We start from the raw sequence: 12,822 nt of genomic DNA, 5'->3' as shown, positions 1-12,822 counted from the left end.
TTGATGACCTATTGATAAATTTGGAAACAGCACATCAATATGTTGTCCCATTTACGAGTTACTAGGACTTAAATATTTGACCCATGACCTCGATAGTAATTTTTGGACATGTAGTACTTGATAACCTATTAGTAAATGTAGAACAGCACCTCAATATGTGGTTTGTTTACAAGTTATTCGGGTTTAAATATTTGACCTTTGACCTCGATGGTCAGTACTTTTGGGACATGTAGTACTTGGTGATCTATTACTAAATGTGGAAACACCACCTCAATATGTGGCTTCGTTTGCGAGTTATTTGAGTTTAAATATTTGACCTTTGACCTCGATGGTCAGTACTTTTGGGACATGTAGTACTCGATGAATTCTTGTGAAGTTTTTTCCTATGTTACATAACAGTTGATAAAAGGGAACGAATGCACATATTCTCTGCTATATTAAATAAGTTCATAGTCTTATGTAACCTGTGTTATGTTAAATAGTGGTTAAAAATAGACCATACTCTTTTATACATAGGGGTTGCGAAAATAGGTGTTCGTAGTCTCTGTGTAATTTCTGCTATGTTAAAATAGAGGTTGAAAAAGGGAATGAGTACACTCCCCATTATTCTCTGTTATGTTAGTAGTCTTTGCTATGTTACATAGGAGTGCTCTAAAATATGCATTCGCAGTCTCTGTGCTCATAGCCTTAAGTAGTTTTTGCTATGTTAAAATAGGGGTGGAAAATAAGCCAAACTATTTTATTAGCTCTGCTACGTTTTCGTAGTCTTGCGTAATTTCTGCTATGTTACATAGAGGTTGGAAAATGCGTTCATAGTCTTTTATTAGCTCTGCTTTGTTAAAATAGGGGTTGAAGAAGTGGTCCTAAAAGAGAACGAATACACCCCCATTATTCTCTGCTATGTGTTGATAGTCTTATGTATTCTCTGCTATGTTATATAGGGATTGAAAAATATGTCTATAATCTTTTATTAGCTCTGCTATGTTACATAGTCTTAAGTAATTTTGTTATTTTAAAATAGGTATGGAAAAAAGATAGCATTAAAGAGAACGAGTACACCCCTATTATGTTAGTAGCTTTTCTACTATGTTACATAAGGTTTGCGGTATGCCATAGTTGTGTATATAATATCTGCTATGTAGCTTTTCTTGTGTAATTTCTGCTATGTTACTTAGGGGGTTGAAAAAAAAGCATCGTCAAACAGAACGAGTAAACCCTATTAGTCTGTGCTATACTTGTATACTTTCTTGTGTAATCTCTGTTATGTTATATAGGGGTTGTATTACATGTTCATAGTCTTCAGTAATCTCTGCTGTGTTAAAAATGCTTGTATCCTTTCTTGTGGAATTTCTGCTATGTTACATAGGGGTTTAAAAGAGTGCTCATAAAAGGGAACAAATACACCCCTAAAAAGGGCTCAAAAAAGAGAATGAGTTTTAAAGGTCTTCAATTTTCCCTGGTTGGATGGTCCATTGGTCATGACATATCGTGCGACATTGAGAAATCAAGTACATGCTATGAGGAATCACTGTGAAAAGACGCAAAAACGTCAGACACTGGTCCAGATCGGGAATTTTTTCACTACTTAGGTAATTTAAAACAAAAATGCAAACATTAAAAAGGCAAAGAATACTAATACCTGGAAACGCACAGTATTCTACGCAAACTACCAGTACATTTGAAAATTTGAGTTTTTAAAGTGCCTTTAGCCATCTGTGATGTAGATGAGGAATTCCTTTGGAAATGCTAAGTGTCTGCTCTCAATGTATTCTTTTCCTTCAACCTTTAGAAAATTGACTGAAACTATTGATTTTGCAAAACTCATTTCTAGCTTCTCACTTTAGGTGGTGTATACTTACAACGAAGGGGGATACACGTGCATCTTTGCACCCCCCTAAATCCGACCCTGTCTGTATGGGTCAAATGGGCACACCTGGTAGTCGTAGGGTTAATGGGAATTGGGAGATTTTAAGATTGGGGGACAGATCATTAACAAAGTCGGATGACACGGTTATTATTATTGCTAGAATCGAAGAAATACTACAGTAGGTGATGAACAGAATAGTTGACACTAGGAAACAATATGGAATGAAAGTCAACATCGAAAAGTCAAAAGCATGAGAATATCCCATGGAAACACACATCTACAAGTCAGAGTACAACAAAGAGAGCTTCAAGAGGTCGGTCTGCATGTTTCGGAGTCTTGAACACTACGGAAGTTAGAGAAGAGAAATTTAGAGAGCTTGTAAATGTGGTATTGGAAGATGATGGATAAGATTAAATATATGGAGAGAGAAAGAAAGGATTTTTTTGAAACGGATAGGAGAGAAAAGGACACTTTTAACCAGCATCCTTTGTAGCAAGGCTAATTGGATTGAACACGTCTTGGACGCGGATTGGACACAAAAAAAATTGTCTTTCTCATGCCGCCATAGATTGAAAGGTGGAAGAAAAGCGAGGACTAGGAAGAAGAAGAACATAACTAATCGATGATTTGATAATACTTCAAGTGATACTTAAATACTTCAAAAACAATAATAATAATTGCAATACTTCAAATTTGTGTATGAATTTAATTTCTATAGTTTATGGGTCTACTGTAGTTTCGGACTGTGAAACAAAACTAATTTATTATTATTATCACTATTATTTAGTAGTACTTCTGTAAAACTGAAAATCAATTATTCAGTATGTTTCATTGTTGCAAATAGAATGTTATATAACAAACATAACTGTAAACATCTCTAGGTAACGGTTGCTTGTTAAATCTGTTTAGTCGACGAAAATTCTTTTACATGTAAATGTTGAATATCTTAATTATTTTATATATTTACATATTGTTAACGTAAAAAATTCCATCTGTGAAATTATAGCTAACATACTTCTGGTGGCTAACTGGTGATGAGTTAGAACGATGGCTGATGAACTAGGCTTAAACTGCCTTCAGCAGTGGCCTCTTTTCCACACCTTTGACCTGAATAACACAATGAAAACTATACGCATAGCGTATTTGACTGGCAAATATGGTGATGTTGTTTTCTTTGTCACGCAGGATGACGATGTGTTCTCTTTTGGAAATCCTCGCAGTTATTGCTTAGGAACTACAGAAATGATCGATGATGTAAATGAATGTCTACCTCCTATGAAAATTGAAAGTATTTCGAAGAAACAGATCGAAGATTTTTCTTCAGGTGATTCATTCATTGTAGCCAAATCTAGATCAGGAGAAATTTTTACATGGGGAGACAACCAGCAGTTCCAGCTAGGACTAGGACATGATGTGCGCGAGTTTTATCCTGTTGTTATTCCAGAGATGTTGGATAAACGTGTAACGAAGGTAGTAAGCTCCAAGACCCACTCTGTAGCTTTAACGTCAGATCAGCAAATCTACTTTTGGGGTACTATACAGGACTATACTAAGACAACACCATTTAAGATCCCGTGTATACACGAGGGACGTCATTGCAATGGTTTATGTTCAGTTTCAGAAAAGGTAATAGATGTTGCCACAACAAGATCAGCCATTATATTACTTACAGTTCACGGTAAAGTGTTCAGCTTGGGATTAAATTTTTGTAATCAGCTTGGGTTTACCAATATACAAGCCACTGATTTTTATTCAATGCCTCATTTAGTACCCTTGAAAGATAGAATTAAAAAGGTTACTTGTGGACGACATCATGTTTTAGCATTGTCCGAGAGTGGGTTTGTTTTGGGGTGGGGATCTAATTCATTTGGCCAACTAAACGAGATAACTAATATAGAGGCATGCACACCATCAGTCGTATTTGAACACAAATGGAGGAAGGTAATTAATGTTGTCGCTATAAATACAAGTAATACATCCGTTGTTACGACCAATGATAAAAAAACTTTTATCTTCGGGAAAACCGGAAAAAGTGGCTTCACGGAAACACCTGTGGAAACAAAATTTCAGAATTATTGCTTGTTGTTGACCAGCTTTAATATCAGTCCAATTTTATGGCTAGCAGATGAATTTAAGAGAAAAACAAAATCTGTACTTGAGAAATTTAGAAGCAGTTTTGATGACAATGTGACGACGGACTTTAATATTATCGTAGAAGGCAAGACTATACACGTGCACAGGAAAGTTTTACAAATACAATGTGAGTATTTCTCGAATATGTTCAAGCATGGCTGGAAGGAATCAGATGAAAACGAATTACGCATCGATATGTTCGGTTATGAGTCATACAGAGGTTTTTTATATTATTTGTATACCGGAGAAATACCTTTGAACGTAGAACAAGTGATAGAGTTAATGGATATTGCCTCCTATTACTGTCAAATGGACCTGATGAATGAATGCGAAGAAATACTGGAAAAAGAAATGACAATAAAAAATGCATGTAGAATCTATGCAGTTGCTGTGAAATATGAATTGCATGAACTAATGCTCCTATGCCTGGAACTGGGCTCGAAATGTCTTTATGAAATTTGCAAGTCGGAAGACTTCAAAAATTTAGAAGCAGAAGTCATGCGTGAATTTGTGGCGCAAGCAGCAGCGAAGGAATTACTATGAGACTGGAAACATCATATCAGTCGTCGTACCTGTGATTTGAAGGAAACTTTTAATGCCAGAAGTTTTAGAAAATCAAATTAGTCTTCATAGAAATGTTAACAGTCAAAAGTGTAAGAAATATATTGTTGTACCAAATTTTCTTAAAATGAACTTGTCTACTTATTTCAACTGGCATATAACGTTGTAACGCCAGACAAATATAAGATAATGTTTATAGGATGATTTTGCAACGGTTTAAGAATAAATTATATATATATATATATATATATATATATATATATATATATATATATATATATATATATATATATATATATATATATATCTTTTCATTTTTCTCATTCTGTTCACATATTAGTAAACTCATCTATAGGGTGGAAGACTTTTTTTTTTTTTTTTTGTATTCATATAAGTCCTTTAACTTTGCATTATTTTGCCTCTGCCAGTTCAATTTAAATTCAATATAGTATATATTAGACTGATTGTTAACACAACCTCTGTCCGATTACGTGCTTATCGGTACGCGTGCTGATCGGCATAGTCCGATTGTCGTGCACATCCCCACTGTATTTTTATCTTCGAATCTCATCGTGTTCATCCACACGCTACCAGCTGTCAAGTGCGGACACCTGGCTTCGTGCCTTGGGTGGGGTGGGGGTGCAAGCCTTGTTGTCATCACGACGTTCCCAGAGACCACGTGCACACCTGATTCCGTGACCTTGGTGCTTGGGGTGGGGGTGAAGAGAACTATAAAAGGCCAAAACATGATACTGGAATTACAGTATCATATTGATCTGCAATGCAGTTCACCAGGACAGCTATCGGCAAAGAACTGTTACTGCATGAAGGATATCAGTATCATTTCCAGAGGAAGAATATATATTCTACAACATGGGTAAGTGAAAATCGTTAATATTTCCATAAGCCAATTTTGAAAGTTGTAAAAGGAAGGCTTGAGAGTTTATAGTATGCCTGGAAGTTCTAATTACATTTATTTTGAAAACTTTATTAACCAAATCCATACGTATTATTATTATTATTATTATTATTATTATTATTATTATTATTATTATTATTATTATTATTATTATTATTATTATTATTATTATTATTTGGGTTTCCTTCCCCGAAAAACCTAACAGCTGGAAAGATTGTGGAATGGTCCTCTGGACCCGAAGAGCCTAACAGCTTTACCAGACTGTGGAAGGAGAGTGTTTCAATTTGTATTATTATTATTATTATTATTATTATTATTATTATTATTATTATTATTTGGTACATTTATGAAGTAAAACGTAATTAATTAAATATGCATGTTTGTTTTAGCTGTGTGTGAAGAGAAGACTTCGAACTGTCCTGGCAAGGTGAAGTTGGTGGAGGAAACAGCAATTGTAGCGAGAAATGACACATGTATGCCAGACGTCGCTCCTTGCGAGATAAGAAAACGACTCGCAAATTGCAAGAGAAGAGCAGAGGAAGAAATATTTACACAGGTAAGTCAGATCTTCAAAGAGAAATGACAGTACCAGTACACTAAGGTTTAGATTTGGTCACAACAATTCCAATGTACAGCGACAAGAAAGGCTATTTCAACAAAGCAAAGAGAAAACTCTTGGCTTGAAACAGGACACACCAACGCCTAGCAACATCTCCTTCCCTGATGATATTCTCCTTTTTGAGGATGAATCCTCATTCTTGCAATACGACAGATTAGAAGAAGAGAAAAGGATTTTGTGTTTCGGTTATGAGGGTTTAAGACGAGCACTGAAAAACAGTGAGGAATGGTTCTTGGATGGAACTTTTAAGGGTTCCTGTAAACATTTTGCACAACTATATAATGATATTGGAAGTATACATAGCAGTATATCGGTCGTGCCCGTTGTTTATGCATTGCTGCCCGACAAACGTGACGTCACGTACGTACCTTTGTTTTCATTCGTAAAATCATGGTGTGGAGCTAACCCAAAATTGCTGAAAGTCGACTTCGAAGCAGCAGCTGTGAATGCTCTGAAGGCTGTATTCCCCGCTGCTCACATCTCAGGGTGCAACTATGATTTTAACCAGGCAATTTGGCGGAAGGTACAGGCTCTCGGCATGGTGGAGGAGTACATAAAAAACGAAGATATACGCAACCATGTGCGGATGTGTGCTTCTCTGGCACTTGTGCCTCTGGAGTGCGTTGACGATGGTTGGTTGGTAATCATGGAGGACTGTCCAACAGGAGAAATGGTTGAGGCGTTCAATGAATATTTTATTGAACAATGGCTGGAGAATTGTAACGTACGTAGAAAAGTGTGGAACTGCAGTGGGCAAAGGCACAGGACAAACAACGTCGTTGAAGGTTGGCATCATCGATTGAACAGCACCATATCAAGAAATTCACCACATCTTCTCTCTTATAAAGGTGTTGGAAGCAGATGCCACATCCAGTTTCCATGTCCTTAACAAACATGAAGTGTTTGGCAACAGTCAGAAGAGGAGGAGTTTGACATTTATGAAGCGGATGACAGGATAAATCAAATACTGGAAAATTTTGGAGAAGATGGTGACTTGAAGAGATGTCTGAAGAGATTGAGGTACGTGCATAAACTCGAGTGGGCTAGATATTGTAATGTGTAAACATTCATAAGTTTGTAGCCATGTATTATTATTTTCGACGAGGTGCAGTTAGTATGGATATACTCGTCTAGGCTCCTATCGGAGCCGCCTAGGGATATGGATCAAATGCGATTTAATAATGTAGTCATTGTTTTATTCCATGCTCTTGAGCGGCATGTTACAAGTCGTCCAGACATATCAACATATATTTTTATATGTTTCGCATAAATTTGTATCCAAACTAAATTTTGTAGCTGTGAAGTGTTGCTTGAATATGCGTAACTTTCTACTGATGTGGTTTAATTCTAATATTTCATAAGTTTGTAGCCAATTGTATGTAGTTATTAACTTTTGCATGAATGTGCGTAATGTTGTACTGGTTTTGTTTTATTTCCATATTTTATAAGTTTGTAGCCAGTTTCTTATAGTAAGTTCCATTTTCTATGTAAACAGGTTTCCAACCCTCTGCGCACCTCGCCTCAGGGAGCGTGCGGATTAGTACGATAATAAATAAAAGATAAAAATACGTGCCGATGTGCACCACACACCCTCTGTCCCATCGGCGCAAATCTGTCTTCAACATTGGGGGGGACGGGCAAGACCGTTCCCATATTATACGGTCTTGCCCGTATAATATATATTTGGTCTAGGAATTAATTCGTGCGGGTGGACAAGAGATGGCGCAACGAACGGAGCGTCCCACAGTTCCGTGTATCCACACATGTGTTGCAAACCCCTGTCATCGCGTATCGTTCGTAGTATAGGGCAGTGGATTAAAGCGTCAACAACACCAGTTTGTAGTTAAGTGAACATGGCGCAATTTGTGCCTGATAAAGTGTTTTTGCGGGGTGTCCTGCTGCATTACTTTAACATGCAGAAAAGTGCGACTGAAAGTCATCGTATTTTGGTGGAAGTGTATGGTGACCATGCTCTAGCTGAGCGAACGTGTCAGAAGTGGTTTGCACGGTTTAGAAGTGGTGATTTCGGCTTGGCAGACCAAGAGCGAGCTGGACAGCCAAAAAAATTTCAAGACGAAGAATTGACAGCATTGCTCGAGCAGGATTCGTGTCAAACGCAGGAACAACTTGCAGCAGCATTAGGCGTTGATCAAACAACAGTCTCCAAACGCTTGAAAGCCATGGGAATGATTCAAAAGATGTCACATTGGGTTCCACATGAATTGAGAGACAGAGACGTTGAAAGATGAAAAACCATTTGCGAATTGCTGCTTCAACGACAGAGCAGAAAGGGGTTTCTGCATCGAATTATTACGGGTGATGAGAAGTGGATCCATTACGAGAACCCTAAACGAAAAAAGGCCTGGGTGAAACCAGGTGAACCAGGTCCATCACAACCAAAACGAGATATTCACTGTGCAAAGGTTATGCTGTGCATATGGTGGGATATGAAAGGTGTGGTGTACTATGAGCTGCTGCAACCGGGTGAAACTATGAATGGAGAACGTTATCGACGACAATTAATGCGTTTGAAGCAAGCTCTGGCCAGAACACGACCAGAATGGGAGAACAGACATGATAAACTTATTGTTCAACATGATAACTCTCGCCCACATGTCGCAAAACCGGTCAAAACCTATTTAGAAAATGTCGGATGGGAAGTTTTACCCCACCCGCCGTATTCACCAGACCCGCCATATATCGAACACTTAAGGACATTCCTATGAATATTGAAGCATTATTTTCTATCAGTGAGGAACAGGCCACAGTTTTAGCGATAAAACTGTAAAGGTGTTATTTATTGGTTGAAAGCAACCTTTTATGACAATTATAATTAGCAATTTTGAAATTTGAAGAACATTTAAATAGCAAAGTTGTATTACTTCATGTATCGAACGGGTTGTGTTATATATTGATCAACGAGGTTTTAATTATCAAACAGGCTGTTTTACACTGAGAAAAAAATTGTAGGCGGCGTACTTAAAAAGATAGGTTGCATGCGTAATTCCTGTAGTTTTTGGACTTAACGTACAGCAGATGTATAACAGAAAACGCATGTATTATAATACTTTCTGTATAAGTATTCCATCTATACGTACTTTCTGTATGAAACAATGTAGGCGGTCAGGATCTCACATACAAATGGACGTATATAACATATAGCTGACGAAGGTAACATAAGTATATGCATGTGATATACGGAAAACTGTTAGATGTCAGACATCCTGCAACGGCATGATGTAACATCTAAGGGCAGTGCCTATGTAGCATACGGATAACGTATGCTCCGTACTGATTTCTATAGTAAGCAAGAGGATACCGTATATTTGTACAATATACTGCTGTCCGGAGAACGGATTTTTCTCTGTGTATATATTGAAGAGCGGGGTTTAAATATAGAAACAGAATATTTTATTTTTAAACGAGTTCACTTTAAGGATAATATGGATGTGGTTTCATTGTAAACACATTGCAATAATTCTAAAATATAAACTAAGATAGCAGACGCAAAGAGGAATACATATTAAAATGTTCTAAGCTACAAAATATTTGTTTCATATTGTCACTATTCAGCACAGAGAGGAGCATCTTACATTCATCTTTTTGGTTGCCTTTCTTCTTCTTCGGTTCTTTCCGGTATTCCTCGGAAGATATTGCATACACTTCTTCAGCCTAAATTTATGGGGTTTCTCCGTGGCTTCAGGAAGTTTGAGAAACTCTTTGAAAAATTGTCACTACTACTTGAGGAAGTCGAGCATAATAATTCCGTAGCAATCTTATCTTGATGCAATATTTTGACTTGTGAATTTTTACTCCAGTTTTCGAAATGATAGCACCTAGAACATCCTTCTTGGGTGGAGGGGAGTACACATTTAAGCGTTCATTATGCCATGTCAAGTCACGATTATTACTTTCTTACTCTTCGTTTTCTTCTTCTGAGCTTGCATCTTTTGTTGTTTAGTTTTTATCAGCCAATTTAGTTTCATGTGTCACACTGTACGGGGTTTTAACACTTTTCCAATAAGCATCCAAATCTGAATCACCATAATTCTGTTCCTCTTCGTCACGTCTTATTTTGTCTTGGAACATATTAAGAACACGAGGAGGCATGAATTCTTTCAGATCATCAAGCACAAACTTCAGTTTCTGATGAGGAGTAGGGAACTTTTGTTGAGAAGATGAAGGAGTACTCTAGTCACTCTCTTCTGTGGTTTTCCCGTTGGGATCTTCAGAATATCGTCAACACACTTAGTATAGTCCACAGCAGCAGGACGCAATGGATAAAGACCACACTTACGAAATGTGCTTTTCACAATTTCTGGTTTGACGGCATCATTAAAAGCTTTCTTCAATTGGGGTGCAAAATTTACCTTCGTTACCGAGTTTTGATTTTCTCGTCCTAAAGAGCACAGCTTCAATGCTCTTTCAAGGGTGAAAATACGCTTACGTCTGTTGGTTGGAGAAGATGAGTGGTATTGGGTAAGATGAGCGGCATTCCTCCGAGGTCATTGGAACTCGGTTCTACTTGTCTTCCTTCTTCTTTCTCTTATCTGCGTTTAATGCCGTCAAGGTTAGCAACGAGACCTCTTTCTGGGGTAAAGACATCCTATAAATGGATTAGTGTTGCTGCGAAATTCAAAACGGCTCATATTTTTGGTGATTCTGGACATTTCTTAAATTCTTCCTGAGAGTCTATCTCATCGAACCGATTTATCGATCGTCATTTGTAGTCCATAGGATTAGCATGGAAATATATATATATATATATATATATATATATATATATATATATATATATATATATATATATATCAGTGGTGCCCACCCCCCCTTATGTCCATGACGCACCCCCCCAATTGTCTACCCGTAGGTGTTCTTCCATGAAAAAAATCTTATTTTCGATTAATTTTTACACTCCCTCAAACATATTTATACAGATTTTTAACCCCCCCAAATATTTCAATGACGCACTTTGCGTCATAGCCCCCCCTTGTGGGCACCCCTGTATATATATATATATATATAAGAAAAGTAGTTTTTGTTGTGTTACCCTGAATTTCTATCAAGTTGCTTGGACAGGTCATTGCAACAGCCAAAAGCGATAATTATGTATTCTTTTACAAATAAGAGTTCTTTTCAAGTATTCTGGACTTTTCTGTTAAAGCTATCTTTTGATAAAAACTACCTTTGGTTGTATACAAATCCACTTGGAGAACAGTTATAGAAACTCTCAACTATGTTCTTTTAAAATGTTCAAAAAGAACGACAGCATTAATTTCCAGTAATAATTGTAAACTTTTGTGATTTTATTCTGTATGTGGCCTAGAGGTCTGCACGGGCACGGCTTAACTTTGTAAATATACTATACTACGATATTTATTGTACCCAGGCACGTAGCAAAGGGGTGGGTCCAGGGTGTCCGATAACCCCCCCCCCTTCGGATCCAGAAATGAAAATATTAAGGAAAAATGAAACAAAAGAAACGAGAAAAAGATGAATCAGCGTCAAAAATATAAAGCTACAGCAAGCATTTGGTTTCTCTTTCTTATGAGAAGCTTTGTGTGGAGAAAACGGGGTGAGGGGGGGTCAAGTTGAAAATGGATATTATTGTAACGAAGCATTCTGAATTCCATCTATTTCCATGCTAATCCTATGGACTACAAATGCCGATCGATAAATCGGTTCGATAAGATAGACTCTCAGGAAGAATTTAAGAAATGTCCAGAATCACCAAAAATATGAGCCGTTTTGAATTTCGCGGCAACACTAATCCATTTATAGGATGTCTTTACCCCAGAAAGAGGTCTCGTTGCTAACCTTGACGGCATTAAACGCAGATAAGAAAAAGAAGAAGAAGGAAGACAAGTAGAACCGAGTTCCAATGACCTCGGAGGACTATATGTTTTTCAATATCTTTTTATATTAGTTTACTCAAGATTTCTTCAGTTTTTCTTATTAAAAAACTTACTAACATATCCTCATTTTACTGTCGTAAAAAACAATATGGGTATGTTGCCAGTAAAATAGTTTAGATTGATCGATCCCCTGGTGTGTAACCACAATATTTCATGTCACCTCCCCCTCCCCCCACACACACCATTACGAAATTCTGGCTAAACGAACAAATATATGTTGCCAGTAAAATAGTTTAGAATAATCGAGCCTCTAGTGTAATAAAACAGTATTTCGTCACGGATCCCCCTATTGCAAAATCCTGGCTACGTGCCTCTTGTACCATTCTTTCTGAAGAACTTTTAAAGCACAACTATAAAATTAAACCGCTTATTCCTGTAAATAAAAATACAATTTTACGTTGACTATTAAGTTTCTGTGATTCGGGCTCATTTGATTAGCACACGAGCTCGAGCCGGGCTCGGACCTAAATGCTAAAACGTATTTCGGACTCGGATCGGGCCTCACATTAGAAACTGACAGGCCGGGCCGGGTCAGGGCAAAAAATTCCAGCCCGTGCAGGCCTCTAATGTGACCACATTAATAACATTAATTTCGATTCTTTTACGGAAAAGAATATCTTGAGAACTGTAATCTAAATCCAGACGGAGTCTTGTTAGCAAAATTCTCAAAATTGATCGATGGAGGTGAAGAATATGTTTAATGTTTGTATTTAAAATTCAAAATATAGTTTGGCTACTACATATGTTTGAAATTATAGTAAGTAGCCTACTTAATTTCTTAATGAATGAAAGTACTGAATTTAAGGTT

At 37.1% G+C, this 12,822-nt stretch overlaps 1 protein-coding gene across 1 annotated transcript; it reads left to right on the top strand.

Annotated features, from left to right (window-relative positions):
• Positions 1-2,821: 2,821 nt before the first annotated feature.
• LOC145667461 (RCC1 and BTB domain-containing protein 1-like) lies at positions 2,822-4,635 on the top strand. Its single transcript, XM_081734938.1, has one exon. The coding sequence runs from the start codon at positions 2,915-2,917 to the stop codon at positions 4,541-4,543; it is 1,629 nt and encodes a 542-aa protein (XP_081591064.1). The 5' UTR covers positions 2,822-2,914; the 3' UTR covers positions 4,544-4,635.
• The last annotated feature ends 8,187 nt before the right edge of the window (positions 4,636-12,822 follow it).

This window comes from Thermobia domestica, chromosome 13 (genome assembly GCF_964235325.1).
Source record: "Thermobia domestica chromosome 13, izTheDome1.hap1.1, whole genome shotgun sequence".
Taxonomy (NCBI): domain Eukaryota; kingdom Metazoa; phylum Arthropoda; class Insecta; order Zygentoma; family Lepismatidae; genus Thermobia; species Thermobia domestica.
Note: the sequence above shows the minus strand (reverse complement) of the source record. Positions and strands in the feature narration are given on the sequence as shown.

Bases quoted from the DNA above. Each gene is read 5' to 3' on its own strand.
- LOC145667461 (XM_081734938.1), top strand. From the start codon at position 2,915: ATGGCTGATGAACTAGGCTTAAACTGCCTTCAGCAGTGGCCTCTTTTC.